At 41.4% G+C, this 23,320-nt stretch overlaps 2 protein-coding genes across 2 annotated transcripts in view; both read left to right on the top strand.

Moving 5' to 3' along the window:
* The window catches only part of epb41l3b (erythrocyte membrane protein band 4.1-like 3b), a 38,052-nt gene extending 21,685 nt beyond the window's left edge, over nucleotides 1-16,367 (top strand). The window contains exons 11-27 of the mRNA XM_053329855.1: nucleotides 215-312; nucleotides 756-931; nucleotides 1,432-1,637; nucleotides 2,131-2,715; nucleotides 4,096-4,149; nucleotides 4,626-4,661; nucleotides 5,184-5,249; nucleotides 5,994-6,179; nucleotides 6,872-6,934; nucleotides 7,550-8,278; nucleotides 9,128-9,175; nucleotides 9,387-9,464; nucleotides 11,066-11,149; nucleotides 11,665-11,763; nucleotides 12,438-12,518; nucleotides 12,919-13,034; nucleotides 15,243-16,367. Of these exons, the coding sequence (XP_053185830.1) occupies nucleotides 215-312; nucleotides 756-931; nucleotides 1,432-1,637; nucleotides 2,131-2,715; nucleotides 4,096-4,149; nucleotides 4,626-4,661; nucleotides 5,184-5,249; nucleotides 5,994-6,179; nucleotides 6,872-6,934; nucleotides 7,550-8,278; nucleotides 9,128-9,175; nucleotides 9,387-9,464; nucleotides 11,066-11,149; nucleotides 11,665-11,763; nucleotides 12,438-12,518; nucleotides 12,919-13,029 (2,700 nt within the window). The 3' untranslated portion in view covers nucleotides 13,030-13,034; nucleotides 15,243-16,367. The remainder of the gene's footprint in view (nucleotides 1-214; nucleotides 313-755; nucleotides 932-1,431; nucleotides 1,638-2,130; nucleotides 2,716-4,095; nucleotides 4,150-4,625; nucleotides 4,662-5,183; nucleotides 5,250-5,993; nucleotides 6,180-6,871; nucleotides 6,935-7,549; nucleotides 8,279-9,127; nucleotides 9,176-9,386; nucleotides 9,465-11,065; nucleotides 11,150-11,664; nucleotides 11,764-12,437; nucleotides 12,519-12,918; nucleotides 13,035-15,242) is intronic.
* Nucleotides 16,368-20,628: 4,261 nt separating this feature from the next.
* On the top strand, nucleotides 20,629-23,313 carry LOC128369277 (zinc finger and BTB domain-containing protein 14-like). The gene is made up of 2 exons (XM_053330282.1): nucleotides 20,629-20,709; nucleotides 21,319-23,313. Exon 2 carries the CDS (start codon nucleotides 21,340-21,342, stop codon nucleotides 22,510-22,512), a length of 1,173 nt encoding a protein of 390 aa, XP_053186257.1. The 5' UTR covers nucleotides 20,629-20,709; nucleotides 21,319-21,339; the 3' UTR covers nucleotides 22,513-23,313.
* The last annotated feature ends 7 nt before the right edge of the window (nucleotides 23,314-23,320 follow it).

Below are 23,320 nucleotides of genomic sequence, written 5' to 3'. Positions count from 1 at the left end.
GGCGGGACATTGTGACATCAGTATTTATATAATGTTAAAAAAACTAAAGTTATGCAGTTTTGGAAAAGCAAAGCTATTTTAGAAAATTACATAACAACCATTAAATCATTGAAATGCTTATTAATAAAAGAGAGGTAAACAATAGATCAGTAAACAAGGTCAGACAAAGTTGAGAAGTATTCAGTGGATCTGACATCATTTGTTTCTGTTGCAGTTCGAGCAGTTTGAAAGCACAATCGGTTTCAAGCTTCCAAATCATCGCGCTGCCAAACGGCTGTGGAAGGTCTGTGTCGAACACCATACCTTCTTCAGGTAAGAAACAAGAGAGAAGCGTTTACAGGAAAAACGTTTCCAAGCAGATGTAGGCAGACTTTAAAAAGATATAGTATGTCCAACTTGTCAAACTAAAGAAAATAATCTAATTTCCTTCAAATCACAAACACTAGTTGTTGTTAAGTGATCATACTCATCCCAGCCATGTAAACACAAGTTTACTAGTAATTACTTTACATGAGTTCTTTGTAGGGAAATAGAAACAGTGATGAGACTGTTAGTCGTTGTTGCCATTTGGACAACAAGCAAAAATGTCTTAAAGCAGAAAATTGTCTCCTGTGTTCTTTCAAGTAGTGAGCCAAGCCTCGGGGCTCTCAAGAGAGTATTCAAATGAGAAGGAGTTCTAATGTTTTGTAGCGCATAGCTTAAATCTGTGTTTTATTTCTGGTTTGATTAATGCGAGCGTCTGTAACCTGTGGCAGGCTCGTATCCCCAGAGGCTCCTCCGAAGAAGTTCCTCAGCCTCGGCTCCAAGTTTCGCTACAGCGGCAGAACGCAGGCTCAGACCCGCAGGGCCAGCTCTCAGATCATCAGACCTGCTCCGCTGTTCGAACGCTCCTCCAGCAAACGCTACAACATGTCCCGCAGCTTAGATGGAGGTGAGGAGCACTTAAGGGTTATGATTAATGGCCACAAGTGTCACACAAGTTAAAATACTGTCAAACATGGACTCCTGTTTATTTATCCAGTATATTTTAAGCAGGATTATAATTTTAGCAGCCCCCCTTTTGGCATAATTGTGTCATGTATTAGATTCCTAACTTAAAATATGAAAACAGAAAGTGCTCAGCTGGTTTTACTCAGAAGTCATTTCTGAACTGTTGGGCGGAAAAAACTAAAAGCAGGTTAGTGTTTGGTTCCTGTTTTATTTTATGGGGAAAAAAGTGTTGTTGGCAAAGCTACTGACGAATTCCTGGCACATTTGAGTAGCACAATAACGGATATGGGTATCATAACAAAAAATGTGCACAAACAAATCATACTCTTTATTGCACTGCTCATATTTTCCCTGTTGATTATCAAAGTCGTTTCTCTTACTGTCCATAAACTGACACTGACTCCAGTCCATCATATCCATCTTTGTCCTCTGCTTTTCCAGCACCAATCATGGAGAACCATGAGACTCTCATGAAGGACAGTTCTGCCGACGGGGCAGCCAAAGTCATTGCCAAGGGAGACATCATCACCACGGTAACGACAGAGAAGAAGGCAGAGGAAGAGAAGGCGGAGCAGGAGGATGCCCAGATGGACGCAGCAGAGACGCCGGAGCCTGCTGCCACAACACCGCTCAGACAAGACACAAAGGTACACCGCTGGACACCGTCAGTGCAGTCACAGCTGCATTTCATGTGGATAAAAGAAGCTTTGGGAGGCTTTCATTGTTTCTTCTGTGTGTGTGTGTTTTCTTTTGTCAAAGAGCTTTAGAGGTAATTTTCAGAAATATGCCTTTGGATTGTTGACAAAAACGGATCGTGTTTCTTAGAAGCTGCTGCAACTTTATCTTTTAAGTCCGTTTTGTGATTTTTAGTTTTGATTTCGTTTTTTTTTTTTTTTTAATGGACTTCTTAATGGCTGATAAAAAAAATATCAGAGTTGCTTTCAGCTTAACCCACTGCAATAGACTAGGCCTGAGTGCTTTTCATCTTATGTGCGCTTTACTAATTAGCTTTTCTTTTCTTGTCCTTCCTTTGACCCTACACTATACTCGTGTGTGCTCATGCGTATTCGCCCCTTTCCCCTTCGCTCCTCTCCATTTACACACACGTCATCCTTTTCATTGACATTTTCCCTACATCAGTGCTCCCCTAGTGTATATACAACCGACCCCCTCCGTTCTGAGCTCTCACTCCCTTCATCTCCTGTCTCGTCAACTAAAGTGCGGCGAAGGCGCAGGGAGAACGCGCGTAAACGGGCCTCATCAGTTAGTCCAGCCAAGAGCATCGTTGGCTGCCGCCGGCGGCAAGCCCGCGCCGATCGAAAGGCCGCCCTGCTGGAGGAGCAGGCGCTGCTGCTCACGGCCCGCAAACAGAGGCTGGAGCAGGGCAAGAGCCGCGGCGGCACACTTTTCTCCTTCTCCCTGCACTTGCCTGACCTGTCCTCCATCCTGGATGAGGACGGCTACATCACCTTCCCCGATCTGTCAGAGATGCGCTTTCTCCCAGAGTGCGCACATAACTTCCTGCCCATTAAGTCTCCTTCACTCATCCCCTGCTTCCTCTTCATCTTTTTCTTCCTGCTCACCACGTCCTTCTCCGTTCCATACGCCCTCACCCTCTCCTTCCCCCTGGCGCTGTGCCTCTGCTACCTGGAGCCCAAGGCAGCCTCCCTGACCGCCTCCATAGCCCAGGGCTACCATGACCATGACAGTTCAGAGGAAGAGGAGGTGTGTGTGTGTACGCCTGTATGTTCCAGTACCCGCCTCTGGTTTAGAATCATTATAATGGTTAACTCCACTTTATCCTGTCCTGTATCTCGCTCTGCTGTTTCACCAGTCCAGAGCCGACCTGGAGACTTGTGTCTGTCCCAGTGTCTTGTCAGTTCACCTACTTTCAGAACCTCATCTCTGCCCGGTCACACTCTCATCCCGTAGACTTCATCCTCATCAGCATCACAAGTACACAGAGATGAACCTGCAAGTCTCACCGTTTCATATTTGATTAGCTTGCATTTACTTCACCTTCATGAGAGGGTTAGACACAAACAGTCAGCACGTTTTGGGGGGACTATTTACTCACATGGGTTTCGAAATTTGACTTTTTTTAACCTTTTATTAACCACATCTGCATATAAGCTTTAAGCAGCATCACTAACAAATTACCATAAAATAATATCACTGTCATGCCGCAGTGTAAAGCACCGCAGTTCATCATGCAAATATTTGATTTAGCATGTTTACTGGAGATCATGAAGAATTATAGAAGTCACCTCTTTTCATTTAGTCACTAATCTTTCACCAAATCCCATTTTTAAACGACAGCTTTGTGCCTAACCCATCTCAGTATAAACCCATCAACATTCATTACTGTAGACAGTGAATGCTACAAGACCAGCTGCATGCAAACACATCCATATTCTTCTAAAGCACTCCGTCTCTCTGCATCTCTATTTGAGGGGTAAAAGCAGCTTACAGCTTACTGTAGAGTGCCAAGATGTGATTTTTTTTTCTTTCTGCCTCAAGTAACACCCTTTTTGAATCCCAAATGATCAGTGTAATGTAATGCAGAGAGACGGCTAAATGCATCAAGATCATCCCTAGTGTCAACGTGCATGAAGAGGAGGGGGGAGGGCCTGAAAGTCAGGTTACTGTTTATCAAATTAAATTATTAGTATCAAGTGTTATATGTTTGCACAGTGACAACACAAACAACATGTTTTTACCCAGACTGGATTCAAATAAACTAATAGATTTTAGCCTTTCCAAATCCAAAGCTAATTTCATATTGAGCTTAAATTCCAAAGTGACTGACCGAAGGTTTCAACTTCCTCTGAGTCTGTTTTTGCTTGCTTACTTTTCATTTGCTTTTTTTTTTCTTCTCTCTCTCTCTCTCTCTCTTTGTGTTGTTATTTTTGCGAACCTAATCTGTAGTGTTGTCTGATAATGTGTAGCTTACCGAAAACAGCCAGTGCATTTCCATTCGTTCCATTTTTGTGATTGCGAAGAAATCTCTGTTGATGAGAAATGCATTTTCGAAGGTTTACAAGTTGGGTTTTCTCATTTTCTTGCTTGCCGCTCGGAACGGTTTCGGTCTGTTTGACAAACCAGACTGACAGCGAACAAACCGACTTTGCCTTTGACGGAGAGATGACTGCCACAGAGGTTTGTACATCGAGGAAAGCTGCAGTGTTTAAGGCATGAAAGAAGTAGTGACGGAAAAGGGAAATAAAATCTCGCTGAATCATACTGTAGGTTTAATGCCCATCATAATGTTAGGGACAATTTATGCACTTGAAGTTCTGCATGTGATGCATGTATTGCACACTGATGACCTTTTAGACTTTTTACACAGTACTTTTCTGATACAGGTTTTCTATTCTGCCACCCTGTCTGTAATTTCCTCCATATCAATATGTCTTTTTCTCCGGTCTAATCCCAATTTCTGTAACTTTCTTCTTTAACTTTTCAACCACCATCATCTCTGACTCTTATATCTCTGCTTGCCCTCCTTTTTGCTCGCTTTCTCTTTCCCTTCACCTGATTTACCCTCCTCCACATCTCATCTCTTTAATGGCCCCTTTCCTCTTTGTCCTTGTCTCACACTGTCTCTGTGCTTTCCTCTTTTTACTCGCTGTCAGTCGGAAGCCGATGACGACTCTGAGATGCGGACTCAGGTACACTGGGCACGCTTTGTGGCCCTGCTCAGTGCATCACACCACCACCAGATGCACTGAGCCACTCAGACATCAACCATCAGTCACTTCGTGCCGTCACCTCGTCTTTGGCTTGGCTGCTGCTGCTGTTGGCACGCTCACTATCACACACACACACACACACACACACACACCAGGATGTCCATTCAGTCTTGCCTGAATTCACTTCACAGACTGCTGCCGCAAAGCTTTCGCTGCTTCTAAATGTGCCATTCCACATCATTTCTCAAGTGCTTTTGCTTGTAAATGTTGGAGTCATGTTTAGATTTCTTTTCCTTCTGCAACAGGATTTCAGTTTTAAAATCTTGTTTATTTGTTTATTTCCATCCATTCTTGGACTTCTAGTGACTTCTCAGTGGCCATCATGTCATGTCACAGACATACGATAGGACAAATCTCCCAATTCCTCCTAACAAGAGTTCAAATTTAACACAGCATAGCACCTTTTAACTATAAATGCTCTCCCTTTTTTTGTCTTTACAGTATAGTTTCATAAGACGAGTAAAAGGGGAAAACGTTTTTATCAAGCATAGTAATCTGATGCTAGAGGTTGGTAAGAAAACAAAATGCATGCCTGAAATGTGCATGCAGGTGCTTTTGGTATTAAGAGTATAAAGAGTCCTAACAGGACTGATAACAAATATATCTAACCTGCTAGTATATCTCCTTCAGTTTTATATAGTGTTTTTTTATAATTGTGTGTGTGTGAATTGGAGTCATAGTAACACATATTTTCTAACAGAGTTTTTGCTGTGAGCATCCAAATTATTTTTTGTAAGAAATAAAGCAACAGAAAATAACTCGCTGTTTGTAGAACTCTAACGAGACTTGGGAGTGTTGTACTTAACTGATGCTGTCAAACTAAATCTGTAAATCAGTGCATGCGACCATTTACTTACATGCTCGTCCTAAATGCTCTTTTCAGCATTTAAGCACGAGTTTCTGTTGACGTTACTACAGCCGTTATGTGGGTGTTACCCGTTTGCTGTTGTGCTGTAGTATGTGGTGTATGTGCGAAATTCATACTGGTGCACAGGTAGCCTGCACAGCCTCCTAAACAGAACTGTGAACAATAAAAATAAGGAAGCACCTAAATGTAGTTTATTTAGGTCTGTAACCTTTTACATGTTGGTTCTCAGACCTATTCAAAACTGCATTTATGCTATACCCAACATATTTTTGTAATTCACTGGATATGCAAGCTACCATTGTGTACAAAAAGCATGGCCGTCGTTCCCTCCGCGCTGCTCCCGTCCTTCAACTCCTTGTGTCATGGTTGACCGGCTACTGTAGGACACCGAGCCTCCGGCAGAGATGGTCAAACATCAGACCAACATCAGCGAACTGAAGCGCTCCTTCCTGGAGACAGACGCCCACGTGCCAGGCTTGACAGAATGGGAGAAGAGACTCTCCTCGTCCCCCGCGCACTCACCCAGAGCAGACGAACCACCAATGATAGAGCCGCTGGAGCCGCAGGACGTAAGCTGAAGTCCACAGCAGATTAATGACGGCATGTGTGTGTGAAGCATGACATCACAGAGGATTATAGGCATCAATCCAAGGAGTGTTTCTGTGTAATGAGTTGTAGTGCAGTAAATTCAATATTCACAATAGCTATAGAGCCATATTTTCTCCATCCAAATGAGTCTGGAGCAGTATATTTTATGTAGTAAATTGATTCAGTGCATATTAACGGAGAATATATGCGCTTTGATAGAGGAAATTAATCTGTAGAGTCATTCAGAGTTACTGCGCGAATAAAGTTGCACGTTAAATCCATCGAGTGTGTCTGTCTTTGCTACCATCTCCTTATCTCTTCATTATATCTCATCAGAGATTCAATAACATGAATTTGTCTCAGTAATGGTTGTTTCAGTTATTAATCAGTAGTATGATTGTTGTTCTCAGTGATATTACATGCTTGAGTTAAGAAAAAATTTCTTTTGTGTTACGCAACATAATCTGACGAAGTCACGCAGGACAAACGAGCGGCACTGATTACAGTCTCTGAGGACTAATCACTGACATCAAACATGTCTGACTGGCTGAAATGAAAAGACGATCCTCTGGTGGAGCTCTGGGATCCAGATCACACTGGATATCTGTCCTTTCTTGTATCTGTCTCACTCTGTGCGACCTTTTTGTCTTATTTTATTTACTTTCTCCTGCAGATTGAAGATGAGCAGCCTGCGGGTAATGAGACAAAGGAGGAGGTGGAACCTAAAACCACTCAGGTAACCTACGTCTTGCTTGTTTAACACATTTAAAAGTCAGTTTTTTTGTTCGTGTGGTGTTGTGTGTTGCTCTTTTGTATTTACCTAGCTCCAGACGTGCGTGGACACTGGGACACTCTGCGGTATTTCGGCTCTTACTCTTTTTCTTGCCTTTATCTTTCCTTTTTCTTATCTCTTGGAAATGGAAATTGTAGTTCTAGTTCTTAGTTGTGCAGTCATTGTTTCTGGGGGGGGAAAAGAACAACTCTCTTGATAAGTGCAGCAAAACAACATTTTTATCATGTAAAGTTACACAATATTCTTAGTAAAGGAGCCACCTTTTTATTAGTCAATATCTAATATTACCAGGTGGTCATATTATTTCAGACATCAATATATATTTTTATATCTGCCATAACAGACAGCACTAAAATATCTTTGCAGAGAAAATCTGTTTCAGAGCTAAGCTACATCCAAACAGTGCATCTCTGTCCAAGTACTTATGGAGCTCAGTCTGTGTGTGTAATTTGTAGATTAATTGTCTCAAGAGCTTATTCTCACACTATATTGGCTGTCGGATGCCTTCTGTGTATTAACTTGAACGATCCGTTTTCAATAAGCCAAGTGTCTCCCCAGGCGGCAGGATATCTGGTGAAATACGTGGTGGATAGTACCGTAACAGATGGGGCCACCTCCTCAGGGCCACACGGGATTAGCCTGTCAACCACTATGGATGACGACGTCTTCATGGACGGCACCCTCAGGGAGGTGGAGGAGAAAACCCCGGACTCCCAGGAGGAGGCGTCTGAGAAGTCGATGCTGAAGGTCAGCCCCGGAGCTGTCAGACAAGAAGTGTCCCAGGCCATCATTGACAAGAAAGGGATGCTCATAATCTTAAAAGAGGCAGATGACAAGCTGGAAACAGAGGGCAAAGAGATGTGTACTTTAGTTGAGAAAGAAGAGCCTCTAGTGTCTGGAATGGCTGAAGATGAGGAGAGTGAGTTGCTGTCTCCCTCTAAAGACAAAAAAAATCTGAAAGAAGACACCAGTGTTGTCATAGAAGCCAAAACAATAGTTGTCAAGACATCAAGTCCGAAGACTGATATAAAAACTGACGACAAGACTCAGATTAAAGGTACTGGCTCGCCTAAGAAGGCCATGGCTTCGTGGATTTCAGAGGTGGTGAAGACAGAAGCATCAGAGGTCATCAGCGTGTTGACAAAGGAAGTCAAAGAGGTGAAGACTTCTGAGGAGCCACCGCAGAAATCTGAAATCTTCACCTTTGAAGAGGCCCAAACTGAGCAGTCAAAGTCCAGCGTGAATCAGATTACCATTTCTGAATCTTCAACAACATCCTTAGCAGTGGTACTGTATGAAAACTAAAAGCAACAATTCCGTTTTGGCTACCTCCCCTCACATCTCCACCACCCGCAGCCTATTCCCATTGTCTTCCCCTCCAGCGGCAGCCAAACGAGTCTAACAACAACGTAATCAAGTGCTGTGCATGGCTAACAGTCCCTTAACACCCAACGTTTACTCTCACACTTGCCAAACCGTCGGTTTCTGTTGCAATCAAGCCTGCTGCTTCTTTTTGATACAACTGTTTTGAGTTTGTGTTTGAGTTTGTTGACAGCTAAAACAGTTTGACTGGCCTTAGCAGCTGGCTCCCACAGCTGATAAGGAAAGAAATGGGGCCTCTAACTGTTATTTTGTTTGTTTGTTTTTTTGCTCAGCTGCACCATTCCTTTTTTTCAGCTCTGTTATCAGTTGGCTGAAAGCGGTGACTTCATAGCTCTGGCTCAATGCCACCGCTGCAGCTTTCCCCACCTCATCCTCCAAAATCCCCCCCCTCCTGCCCCTGTAACAAGTCCAGAAAAAAATTGTATGGGTCTATTTGAAAAGAGATTTGACTCTTCTTGAGGAACAGTTTTAGCTGAAATTTGCTGCTGGTGCATACAGCTGCAGAAAAAAACTCAATAGATGTTTCGTTTAAGGTTTCAGGATTTCTTCAACTCTGCATTAGTGTGAGCAGATCAGATTAAGTGAGCTGCATAATGGTTTTTCATACAATCCATACAATATATACTTTTCAGACTTTTCATTTTCCACCTCTCTTATTGCCCCTTATTTGGTGTTGACTTAGAGTCCATTTTGACTGTCCTCTCTTTTCCTTTCTCTCTGTCTTTTTGTCTGTCCATCCTTGCATCCCATCAGTCTACGCTGGGATGGGTTTCCTCTTCTTTGAGTCCCACCTCTCAAAAGGTGACCAATCCTTTCTGGTCCTCCTGAATTAACTTTAAATACATGCCCTTTATTAATTCAATCAGGTTGTATGCAGCGAAAGTCTCAAAATACATAACCAACGTAACCTTTTTCCTCTATCAGGTGTGATCTGAAACTGCAATGTATTGTGTGGATCATTTTGTAATGGCCATGCAAAAACATAACGTAACGGTACAATTATCATTCACAGGCATCAGCTGATCCGGAGGAGAAGGCGGTGGTTGCCACGGAGACAGAGGCAGTGCCAGCCGAGTCAACAGGGCCTACGGTGAATATCCAGACCACAGAGGCTGCAATGGCCGAATCAGTGCACACCACAGCAGCAGAGCTAGAGCTCACAGTCAAAACAATGACAGCAGGGCCCGCAGAGGGGGGGCTGAACTGTGGTGTAGAGTCACAGGCGGATAGAAGCAGCAATAATTTAGGAGATAAACCAGTTAGTTGTGAAAAATCTGGTATTTCTGACTCTGTTCCATCTATAAAACAAGTTCAAAAACAGTGTGCATCTGTGGAGTTGGTAGCAGAAATGCAGCCGGTAGCAACAATGTCAGGGTTAGATAAGAGCCTGGCCGACAGCAGTCATGTACCAGAGGCTCCAGCAGAAAAGAGATTTGTGGAAGTAATAAATGTGGAGGGAGAAGATGCACCGATGATGGAGGAGAAGCCACTGATGTCAAAAGGAGGAAATTATGATTTCAGATTTACTGTCGCTCCTGCTTACATCAGAGATTGTGAAGAGGAGGAACGCGGTGAGGAGGAGACCAAAGAGCTCACTTTGGAAGAGGAAGTAGCCGATGTAAAAAATGCAAGAGAAAGAAAGCTCTCAGAAGGAGAAGGCAAGAGAGTCCAGTTCTCCAGTGAAGTGCAGTATTTCGAGGGAGACAAGTTTTCCACAGAGTTAGAAGATAGTATCGAAGAGGTGGATGAAGAGGAAGACCAGTGTCCACTAGCCTGTAACTCAAAATGTTCACCATTTGAAAAAGAGAAATACCATTATGTACAGGCGGACAGCTCGGAAGATGAAACAGAGAGAATAGAGGAGGAAGAGACAGAGGGAAAGAAGGAGGGACCAGAGGAAGAGTTTGATAAGGAAGAAATAAATATGAAACTGGGAGAAGGCTGTGTTGAAGAAAAAGTTTCAGAGGTGAGAGAAGATGGGAAGAAATCAGAGAAAGAAGAAAAAGGCCAAACTGAAGTTTTGAAGAAAGAGGAAACAGAGGAACCTGACCAGAAGTCCAGCCCATACCATGTGACCCTGACTGAACCCCTTACCCCAGACGCCCCGCTCACCTATTCACCTCCAGCCGTGTCTCAGTTGGAGGTAACCCTGCATCAGCTCCGGCGGCCTCAGCCTGGGCCCTGTAACCTCACCTCCACCCTCCCCTTCTGCCGGCACAATCTGCCACTAATAATCAAAGGGCAAAACCTCCAACAAAAGCATGGACGTGCGTCTTGACTTGCTAACATCACAGTTTGCCGCTGAGCAGATCGGGGGAAACCTTTTGATATGATGTGGTGCTCACACTTGATCGAAACCTTGTGATTTGCATTCTCCGGTTTCCTCTCCTTCACTGGATTAGGGACTCTAATGCATGACTGCATGCTCGTTTAGAGATTTAAGCCCCTTCAATGACCGTCTTTGGCTTAGTTTATTAGCATGCGACATTTATTTGTGTCAATTCAATTTCATGTACAACAGCGCTGAGCTATTTTAAGAACAAAGACGTACAGTGAACACCAACAGTAACGTGTTTGAGACGTGTCATCTATCTAGAACACAGATGGTTTCGGTATTGCTGTGCTCTCCTTCTGCATGTGTTTATTTGTTCCAATTTTACCTTCTTCTTTTTTTTTTTTTTTACCCACCAGAGTCCTGAAGTTGGCGAGGTTTGTTCCAAAGAGGTGCCTGTGGTCCATACGGAGACAAAAACGATCACCTATGAGGCCGCAGAGGTACATAAGAACAATTTTGACCCATTTTTACCTGCATTTTAAATCTTGCTCCATTTTAAAATGGGATGGGATGATTTTGAATAAACTTAAAGCTGCATAATCAGTATTTCCTTATGTAACAATGGACCAAATAACTACATTTATTGTGAAAGTTTTTGCCATCACCTAACTCTGCAGTTTTATGACAGAACATTTGATCTCATTGTGTTTGTTATGCATCCCTCAAACACTACTATCATAAAGCTCACATTCACCCAGTGGGCAGCTGTTTTTAGCCAAGAAAGCTCTGATAAAGCCATTGTACCAGCAGCAAACAGCAGATAGGCCAAAACTAAAAGGAAAGTAAATATTTCGCCTCAGTCGGACACAAATTAAACTCCAAATGAATACTAATGTTGCTCCCTATCGGCTAGCTGTGTAAATAAGCAACTTACCCGTAACTGTTTTTTCATGGTGATGATGTGTCAGATGTGTCAAACGTGAAATGTCAAATGCAGTATTTTGCTTATCAGCAGGTCGACACTAACGGTGACGCAGACCCCGGGGTGTTGCTGAGCGCTCAGACCATCACCTCGGAAACCACCAGCACCACAACAACCACACATATCACAAAGGTCAGAGTTCATCTGTTGTCCCTTTGGCCTCTCAAACATTTCCACAGCCCTATGTGAGCCTGTTTTAGCTGTTCTCTGCTTTCTGCTGAATTTAGAGCATAAAAAAACTGGTGAAGAGTGGGCGAAAGTAGTGCATGTGCCTGTGATTTATTAAAAAAAAAAAAAAAAAAAAAAGACGCTGGGAAGTAGAAACACTTGTGGTGCTTTTGAGGCTGAAATGTCTCACTCTCCCACACCCACACGCATGCACGCACACACATTTTCACTTCTGTTTTTACTTGAAGTGATACTAGGTGACGTGTTACTGCATGTAGCAAGCTTTGGTTGATAAATATGACCACAAGTTTGATTGCTTTATTTAAAGAAATAAAAAGGTAAAGAAATTAAAAGCAGACTGTTCTTAATGCTATCGGAGACTGTTTTTTTTAAGTTTTAATGTATTACTTCTTGCGAGTAGAGACCTTATTTTAGTCCCTGGCTGCTCCAATACTAATGCAGGTAAGATTCCTGCCTTTCCAGTGAAAATAAACTACAGTAATTCATCACAGCCACACAGTTTCCTCTCTTCAGGATTTAGGCCGAAACAAAGGTACTTTTAAAAGTACAAACAGGGATGAAAATGGTGTTTGCTGCCGTATGTTTTGTGCAAATACTGACTCACCACTGTTGGTCAGACGGTTAAAGGTGGAGTCTCAGAGACGAGAATCGAGAAAAGGATCGTCATCACAGGAGATGCCGACATCGACCACGATCAGGTCTCTCGGAGTTTTTAACTTTTCACCATGTTTTAGTTTTTTTTTTTGTTTTTTTGTTTTTTTAATCCCCATTATACTCATTATTATTTTTGTTTGCTTGTAAAGTCAATAATTGTATTTGAGCAATGGAGAAAAAAATGGACCTTAACATTTCTCAGCACAGTACAGCCACATGATAGAAAGCGGCTTAGCATGTGACATTTTAAACAAAACATTTACATCTTTTTATTAACTCGTGATGTGACTTTAACAAATACTGAAAGTATGAAAAATGTAACTAATAGTGACTTCCTTGCTGGCATATTGACTTACAATCCAACATCCCCGCTCCCTCCCTGCCCTTCCCCATTCTCTGTCTCCCCCTGGTGACCCCTCCTGGCACTGCACCCCTTGTATATAGGCTCTGGCTCAGGCCATAAAGGAGGCTAAAGAACAGCATCCTGACATGTCAGTGACCAAAGTAGTGGTACATAAAGAGACAGAGATCACGCCAGAGGAGGGGGAGGACTGACCCAGGTAAGCCAAAGAGGTCCCAGTCCTGGTCCTGGCCCTGTCCAGTTTAGTCTAGTCTGGCCTGCTTTTAATTTAGTCGGACTGGGCTTTTTCAAGCTGGTCTCCATTTTCAGGCATGCTGCTTTCCCATCAGCACTTCCTCACAGACAGCCCTGCTTCTGTAGCACCTACAGCTAATGCATCATGCTGTTGTCATTCCAGCTCCCATCCCCCTGCAGGGAAAAGGTCGGCTAGTGCGTGTGCACACAAACCGGATATTATAGACTAAACTCGTAATGACAAGGCTTAAAAACCTTTACAGTAATGCTTCTGGCAGTCTCATGCAATCTCTTGTAATTTGGTGGCAACACTCCCCCTGCTGGAAAGAAACCCAATCCCCTTTTTATTAGAGCTTCTGTTTGTATATGAATCTGAAAGCTCTCTCTTCATTTTTAATCACACACGTTTGCCTTTTTTTAAAAACTCAAATTACTTTCTAGATAAGAAGAATGTGGAGACACTTTTTATTTTTTCACAACAAAACAAGTTATGTTGACATAGTTGTGCCTGCATATACAACACAGTGATATTCTGTAAAAAACATTTTCCATATATCGCGTTGTCGACATTGTGAAGCCACACAAAGGACACTGGCAGCGATGAGCGATTAAATACCTGCCGAACTGGCTTCTGCTTCTCAGGGCGCTCAGACTGTGGCTGCTTACATATTGACTGAAATCTGATCTCATGTGTACACAGACATGGTTTAGTCTATTTTCTACTCTGCTCATAAATGAAAAATCAAATACTAAACTGGGTAACTGCTTGTCATCCTGTGACATATTGATAAATAGAAAATTAAGCTTCCAAGAAATACCATGTGACACTTAACCAATAATATATATATATGAGCAAAAGTGAATTATTTGCAGAATTGTATTGAAGATCTCTGTGCAAATAGCATCAGTGTGATTCTACCTAATATGAACACCAGGATCTTTTTATACAGTTTAGAATGATAAACTGGTTTAAGCAATATTCTTTAAAGAAAAGATCAGTACATTGCACCAGCTGGTAATCAAACTGTGTAAAATTGGTGTAATGTAAAGAGTGGAAATGTACAGCCTGACTCAGCAGTTCCAAAACGAACAAGGTTTTCTCCCTGAAATGTTAAAAGTGTGTTTCCAGGACGCTCTCTTTTGAGACAACATGTAACATGCTGCTCCTTTCAGTGGCACTCTGCGTTCTGCGTGTGGGGGGGAAAATAGGTCAGCAGTCCTTGTTGCAGTATCTCCACAAACTTCACAAAGGCAACGATTTGTGTTTCAACTTGTCCTCTTGTCAGTATTGTGAGGATTATGACAGGTGTGGAGGCTGCGTGAGGGAACCTCTCATTCCATTGTACCACAGCATGTCATCATAACCTCGCCACCTTTTCTCTCGAACATTTTGTCTCTGAAAAACACCCATTCTCCAGTTAATTCTTATTCACCTTTGGGCTCTAAAGCTTATTATTTCATTAGCTTTTTTTAGTGAAACGCTCCCAAGGCGCAGGGGTTTGGGGATGAGCAAACTTGCATGTGTGTACTTGCGTGACTCACCAGATGGGAATGTTTGGCTTTGTTCTGCTGCCTTGCCCTCTGTCTTCTCTCTGTGTGTGTGTGTGAGTGTGTGTCTCTGTGTGTGTGTGAGTGTGCTGTCTAATATCTGTTAGTAAGAACAGCTTTGTTTTACAGCCTTATTAACATGATACTAAATGTTTTCTTTGTGGTGTTTTGGATGCTTTTTCTTTTTCCGCAGTAGATACACACAGAGCGGTGAGGCAAATATAGCATCACGGGAGGGAAAATTGGAGTAGCTGCATTCATGGGTGTAGAGATTAAAATACAAATCACATCATTACAGATAATGATGGTGTTCTGTTTTTGTGCTTGTCTTCGCCTGCAATAGAATGTAAAATAGGTTGAATTAATTTGTGGGATGCCACTGAGAGAGCATTGATTTGTAAAATCCAGCTAGTGCCCAAGACGCCTGTGTGTATCTATGTTACATTTTTGTAGCTCAATAGTCCTTCTGTGCATCTAGTTACAGAGATAAAACTGCTGTAATGTTTCTTATCAGGCTCAGTTTCAATCTCTGGCTCCAGTGTCCCGCTGTAAAGCCGGGTGCACTGAAGGTTCAGATGTGATTAAATATACAGGATGTACTAAGTGCTTTCCTCCGCTCTTCCAGGAGTAAAGCTGAGGGCTGTTTTCTGTTCAACCTCCCAGAATCCAACATCCAGAATTCTACATATTACGCCGGGACTCTCAGAAGACTAGAAAGGCTCCTACTCTCCAAATGCTGCAGCTCGCCGCCCGTCGCAACCATCACCTGCAAAATAAATAAATGCATTTTTGCATGAGAAGGACGCAATGTTGCATCATCAAACAATTGCAAGATTATACGGAAAATCGTACGATTTTTAAAATGGTTCTCGATCCACCTGCACGCCGAATCCCTGTGTGCAGCAAGCAAATCATTTGCTTTCACTGCCTTATGACTTTGATGCATTTTTATGATTGAGAATAATTATTGTAGCAACATTTTATTTATGAAATAAAGCCATCACTCCAGAAACTTAAGATTGCTGTAGGCTGTATATGTTAGAGCATACACTATTTAACCTTGCTGTTAGAAGTGCCAACCTCATTTGCCAGCAAGCATCGCCTCACTCACTCCATCAATCCCATGATTCTCTGTCAGGTATGCCACTACAGATATCACAGCCCAGTACTGTACATATCAAAGCTTTCTTAGGAAAATAGCAAATTATCTTTCACAGTTGATTTTTGTCGTGTCTACTTGAATTGTGTTTTTTTCCTTTTTATGATAATTTCAGTATTTTATTGCTTCTCATCGATTGATTCCACCACTGCTTTTTGTTTTTTGTTTTCTTTTTCTTTGAGAAGGTCTATTTTGGCAAACGCCAAAGAATCAAGATTTCTGTGCAAGAAATAGATTTATATGTGCCTGCGCAGGATTTGAATGTTCGCCAGGGTAGATGATCGGCTGCAGCACAAGTCCCAGGTTTGTGTGACTGTGAGGCAAAGGGCTCAAACTGCCGAGCTCTGCCCAAAACAAGATGCAAAGCCAGGAGAGATCTGTCCCCCCACCTACCCCACACGCCCCCTTACCCACCCACCCACCCACCCACCCATGTCAGCTGTATGCCTCCATCATCTGTTCAACTATATCTACATAACCGAGTATTGTTCATGTACAGCGACGTTTTCCTCAATGGTGAAATAAAAGTGGCAAATGCATTTGTTTTAATTTGCTGTTTTCTTCTCAAATAATAAAATGTTGACAACAGTACTGAAACTTGTGTTAGCAGTGGATGTCACCTATTGATGAGCGTTTGTATGTTGAAACAACAGGAGATGGGGTCAGTGTCAAATTAGAGGGTCAAGAAATGACTCCATGATAATTGAAGGGTCTTGGATATGGTTTTAAATTACCGTACTTATAAATGCAGATATATAAAACACCAGTTTTTACCATTTAACCTTCGTGTTGTCCTCCAGGGTCAAATTGACCCTGTCCGTTTTGACTGTTCCTCCTTTCCTTCCTTCCGTCTGTCCTTCCTCCCTCCTTCCTTCCTCCTTCTCTCTTTCTTTCCTTCCACCCTCCTGTCTTCCTTCTTTCCTTCCCTCCTTCCTCCCTTCCTTCCTCCTTCTCTCTTTCTTTCCTTCCACCCTCCTGTCTTCCTTCTTTCCTTCCCTCCTTCCTCCCTCCTTGTCTCTTTCTTTCCTTCCACCCTCCCTCTTTCCTTCTTTCCTTTCCTTCCTTCCTCTCCCCGTCTTTCCTCCGTCCTTCCTTCATCTCCTCCCTCCCTTCCTTCTTTCTTCCTCCCTCCCTTCCATCCTTCCTTCCTCCTTTCCTTCCTTCTTCCTCCCTTCCATCTTTCCTTCCTTCCTTCCTTCCTCCTTCCTCCCTTCCTTCCTGGACACGAGGATAACAGAAGGGTTAAATGAGAATTCACCATTAACAGCCTACAAATGTAGCCAGTAATACAACATAAATGACACTCAGCTTTAAAATAGACCCACCATTTTATGGCTCAAAGCAAAAATAAATGTGTTGGTCTTATTTTTTAATATAAAATTGAAAGTAAAGAAAATACGCAATAACACTTTAATTTAGCAAGCAGTAAAAGACAAAACAGATTTCATAACTTAAGGCAGAAACTTGACCTGATGAACAAGGTTTTATTATTAAAACCATAAAGTTTTTTTTAAATAATTCATTAAACTAAAGCCAGATGCAGCCTATTTATTATTCATTGAGCCACATGCTGTAAACACTTAATTGATTGGTTAAAATGAATACTGTCGAGCTAATTAAGGCGGGATTTTTATGGCTAAAGGTAATTATGCTGAATCCGCGAATGCCCCGCCCTCGTGGATACGTGCCCGTGTACCGAAGAGCAGCAAGAAGGTAAGAGGTGTCACTCTGTCTCTGTTGCTGGGGGCTGAGCAGATAAATGTAAACAGCATACCAGCTGATCTAAATAAACTGGAAGTATATTGGGTCTGTTTGTTTGTTTCTGTACTCTAAATAATTACTTTGCAACCACTTTTCTACTTTAGATGTACTTGGTATTACAATTTTACAGCGCTTTCTGTCTTTACTCTGTTAAGAGCCTCAGATAAATATTGTACTTTTTACTCTTACATTTATTTATCAGTTACTTAGACTTCACATACAAAACACATGAACTAAACATGCATCATTATTGACTGAAGGTCCTTCATATGCTCACAAGTGTTTTTATTTATATGGATGATTACACCGGCTCAGGTCTGACTTATGCAAAGCTCTGCTGGGATTTGTGTGAGCTCACCAACAATAATAATAATAATAAAATGGTAACATGTCCTGCCATAAAACTATCAAATAGCCTCTGACATCATGGAGAAATATTTTATCTTATGCCCATAAGATGAGGATCTTGTGGACTTTGTGATTTAACACTCTGAAAAATGACTTAATGCATAAATATATTTAATGCCTCTACATTTGTTTCCACTGTATGTTTAGACAGATACATACACACACATACATGCAGTAGTGTCTTTACATACTCTACCTGCAGACTAATGCAAAGTGTTATCTTGTGATTAGTGGCAATGGAGTTTTAAATCACTATAGCAGAGGGGATAAAACATCTGTATCTCCTGTAACTTCCCTGTGTCTGTGACCAGATGAGAGAAATAGTAGCAAAGTGATGTGAATGTCTTCCACCAGTGTGCTTGACCTTTGTGACTAACAATAATTAAATGCTATTAAATTGCCTGACATTAAAACAAACACTGAATGATGGTTTTTAATTAAGGTTTCATCTATTTTCATTTCAATGTTTGGTTTATTTTGTGTTATAATGTTTGTATGCTTGACTTGCGTAAATATGAATATAACTTTTTATAACATTATTACATATTAAATATTAAATGTTGACATCATGTTATTATGTTAAATGTACAATAAACCTAAAATAGACTGTATAGATATACACTGTCCATGTTGTCAGTTAAAGGTCTAGTAGGAGTTTGAATGTTTTAAATAAAGTTTAAATTAAGTTAAGTTAAATGAACCTGTCGTTGATGATTGTCTGATTGAGTAACAATGAATCTGAGAGTTAGTTTCAAAATATGACCTGAAATTATTGGTAAGAGCCACTCTGTCAGTCATTTTACAAGAGACAGACACACATACAGCAGACACAGATCTCCTTATGTGCTCTGTTGATGACCATCATTTACATGACATGAATTACATAACAAAATATTTTGAGAATAAATATGTTTTGAAATAAATTGTGCTATGTCGATTATTCTTACGGTAGTCTTCAACAGTGTTGGGGAGTAACTAGTTACATGTAACTAATCCAGTTACTGAGAAAAAATGTGTAATTAAATTACAGTTACTTATGAAAATGTTGATGATTAGAAAGGAGGTTACAGGTTCCTCATTTTTAATATTCAACATGTTACTGAATACAGTACTGTTTTTAATGATTTGAAATCAATATTTTTTGCTTATTTGGAGCACATGTGGGTTTAAATGGTATCACAGTCCCAATTAAGCTCACGCCAAACTTTTGACTTTTTAAACAAAAGATCTAAAATATTTTATATTCCAAAATCTACATGAACTAATGAAGACAAATTTTACTTCATAAGAAATGATCTCCTTTATAAATCATGTCATTATCCAGATGTTGGTGCTTAATGGGTACACTGACCCTAACAACTAAAAACATCTGTTAGAAAATTAGTAATTAACTAATTTTTTTTTTCAAATGTAATAAGTTGCATTACTTTGGTTAAGTAATTGAAATAGTAATATCAATCAATCAATCAATCCAACTTTATTTGTAAAGCACTTTTCATACATCATGAAGCAACACAAAGTGCTTTACATATTCAAAACAAACAAACAAACAAACAAACAAAAAGAAATCATCAAACATAAAAAAAAGTAAAAAATAGGAACACAGGAAACGCTGTCATAACTCTCAAGAATCTGCAATAAGGAAACACCAGAGGTAAGATTAAAATTTTAAAATAAATACATAAAAAATGAATAAATAAATAAAAATAGAATAAAATAAAAATAGAATAAAATGAAGAGCTAATAAAAGATTAATAAAATATTAAAACTATACTAAAGGTAAGAATAGAATAAAGTCACTGTAGAATAAAGTGGGTAAAACCAGAGATGTTAGGAGTAAAAGAGTTAAAGTAAAGAAGTAAAACAGACATACATAGAAGATGAAACAATAAAATAGAATAAACAGAATAGTCCAAGTAGTAAAAAAAGCTAAAAATAGAAAATAAAATGCAAAATAATAGATAATAAAATTCAATTGAAAGCCAAATTTAAAAAGTAGGTCTTAAGTTTGCTTTGTAAAAATATTAACAAAATTACATTTTAAATAGGGTAACAAGGTTATAATCTAGAGGGGACCCTCAGCTTTGTAACAACCTGCCCGAGAAAATAAGGCTTGCAGATTCAGTAACTTCTTTCAAATCACTTCTCAAAACTCATTTATACAGACTAGCTTTTATGTGATGTTGTTTGTTCATTTGTTCATTGTGTTTATTGCTACTGTCTTTTATTTAATTTAATTTTTACTTTGTCTTATATATATATATATATATATATATATATATATATATATATATATATATATATATTATATTCTCATTATCACCTTACTGTATTCCATTGTCCTTTACCTTCACCTTGTTAATATCAGTCAGTCTTGTTATTGCTCTCTGTGTTGTCTGTCTTGCTTTGTATTGTAATGCTTTTGCCTTGTCTGTTTTATTATTATCATTATTATCATCATCATAACAACTCATCTGTAACCTATTACATTTCCAAAGAACCCTGTTTATAGATAAAATAAATATATATCTGCTGGTTTAACTCATTCATCCCCCTTCTTCTCTTCAGAGTGACTCCTCTCTCCCCTCTATAGACGATCTGGGTGGCGTACTTGCTCCGGTGCTGTAGGTGGCAGCAGAACAATGCAGCATTTCCTGTGCAGCCCTACAGTCACAACAAGAGGAGGAGGAAGAGGAAAAACGACAGCTCTGGATCGTCGTCGACTGCCTTGCGTGACAACACAGGGATCGCGTTCAGGCTTCGGGTATTTAACATTTTTTTATTTTGTCTTTGTCACGTTGTTCGCTGCAGAAAACCGACCCGGCGTGTTTTTAGCGAGCGGCTCTCTTGCTAGCCGCCTTGCTCTGCGCTGTTTGTGAAGTGCTTTAAAGACACCGAAACATGCCAATGGAGGCTTGCTGACCAAAATGGCTGGGCGCAGTGAAATGTGAAATATTCTTGCTAAGGTTATCAAGCGAACAACTCGGTAGAAATGCATTGCTCGACATGTAAAAAAAGTGCTTTAGTGTGTTTATGTTGTTGTTTATGTTTTTATTTGCATTAGTCCGGGTTTTACCTCTAACAGGCCTATCGTGTTTTTTTCTTAAAAACATCTCTGCTTGATTGATTGAGACGCTTTTGCTTGTTCTCTGTGTTTTTGACCCTCATCTGCAAAGAAACGCGTTAATTGCATGTAAGTCATGTAATTGTGTGTGATTGGGTGCTTTCATAGTCGACCTGTATTTACTACTGTAGGGGGCATGCAAATAGCGCTCCACCCCTCAGCTGTGCAGGTCACATACATGCCCAGCCAGGTTTGTTGTGAAAATAAAAAAAAATATGTGACTGTGTTTTGCTGTTTTTTCCTCCACAGGTTGCCAATTTGACCTGCAACATGTCAGACTTATTGAGATATATCGACTATGACCACAAAGCCACTTTTCTGAAGATGCTCAACCAACAGAGGATGGAAGGTGAGCACTGCGATGTTGTGGTGGTGGTGGAAAACATCGAGTTCAGGGCTCACCGCTGTGTGCTGGCCGCCTGCAGCAACTACTTCAAAAAGCTCTTCAAGAAGCAGAGCGACGAGGACAACTCCATCGTGGAGTTGGACTTCATCCGCTCTGATATCTTCGAGGAGGTGCTCAATTATATGTACACAGCCCGGCTGGCTGTGAGGAAGAAGGACATCAATATGATGATGTCATCTGGCCAAATCCTGGGCATCAACTTCCTGGATAATCTGTGCACCCAGAAACGCGAGCTGACCAACATGAAGACCCGGGAGAACCAGGCACCCGGCGACCACGGGATGCGAGCCCAGGACGCCATCCTGAAGGAGCTGGCCATGGAGGAGGTGAGGAAGAACAGCTTCTATGACCAAGGTATGGACGGTATGGGTCCTGGGGGCTCTCACGTATCTCAGCCACACAACTACAACACCAACATGAGCAAAGACCCCCACAGCCACGGCTGGGGCTCCTCTTCCTCCAGCGACATGAAGCTGGAGTACCTGCTGTACGGCCACCGCGACCACGGCTCCTGCCAGACCACAGGTGCGAAGCCCATGGACCACAACGCCAAAAAGGAGCGTCTGCTCACCGCCAACCGCCCATATGGCTGCGAGCACTGCCCCAAAGCCTTCACCACCGCCGCCCACCTCAAAGAGCACCTGAAGATCCATTCCGGCTTCAAGCCGCACCGCTGCGTGGTGTGCGGAAAGGCCTTCATCAGGGGTCCCGACCTCAAGAGGCACGAGAGGGTCCACAGCAACGAGAGGCCCTTCGCCTGCCAAATGTGTGAAAAGGCCTTCAAGCACAAGTCTCACCTGAAAGACCACGAACGGCAGCACCGGGGCGAGCGGCCATTCAACTGCGGCTCCTGCGACAAAGCTTTCATCAAAGCATCGGATCTGAAGCGCCACTGGAACACCATGCACAGCGGCAACCCCCGCAGACAGATGTCCCTGTCTCCCGCCGCGTCCCAGCACGGCCAAGCAGAGGCCGCCGACCAGAGAGACTGGAAAATGGAGACCGGGCCACACTCGCACAATTCGGGGGACTGTTGAGTCTGCAGACACACCAAACATAAGCACACATACTGACATACAGACACACTCACATGCATCACGTATACATGTAAACACACTGACACAACACCCTGTGACGGGCCGCGGGGCCTGACATCACACGGACAATGATCGGAGTGAGTAACGAGAGATCATAGCATGTTCATAAGACTGTTGGGCTGTATTATTATTCTAAAGAGTTATGTCAAAACGATGTTTTCTTTCCACTTGTAAAATCATGTAAATGTTTAGTTCACTCTACTATACATATATTTTTCACAAAGCATCGTTGCTATCTAGACTGGGGGTTCTCATAACATTATTCTCTTTTACTTTTATGGGATATGTAACATTTAAATGTTTGTTTAACCTTTAATGGATTTTATGGAGATAAAAGAGAGAAACCGTTGGGGGTCGGGGGGGATAAAAAAAGAGTTTCTGCATAACATTTGTTGCATTGAGTATATTCATGTGGATGTTTTTAATGGATGTGTTTAGTTGTATTGATTGATATTACACTGTAAGAGTAAGAGTCACCATTTTGCATTTGACACAGATGATACCAAAGTCTTGGGCCTTTGATGGATTGTCTTTAAACGGCTGTCCTGCCCAAGCAACCGGCCAACTAGATTTACTGTTATACAGTATAACTGTCATCCAGCTATCAACAGTTAATGATAGATGTCTGTATATACTGTAGCTTAGTTTGTTGCACAATTAGAGTACACAATAATGAATTATGCACATATAACATTGTCCTACTCCTACACTTTGACAATAAACACCATTTGCTGTGTTTTATTCCTTT

The sequence above is a fragment of the Scomber japonicus genome, chromosome 12 (genome assembly GCF_027409825.1).
Source record: "Scomber japonicus isolate fScoJap1 chromosome 12, fScoJap1.pri, whole genome shotgun sequence".
Classification (NCBI taxonomy): domain Eukaryota; kingdom Metazoa; phylum Chordata; class Actinopteri; order Scombriformes; family Scombridae; genus Scomber; species Scomber japonicus.
Note: the sequence above shows the minus strand (reverse complement) of the source record. Positions and strands in the feature narration are given on the sequence as shown.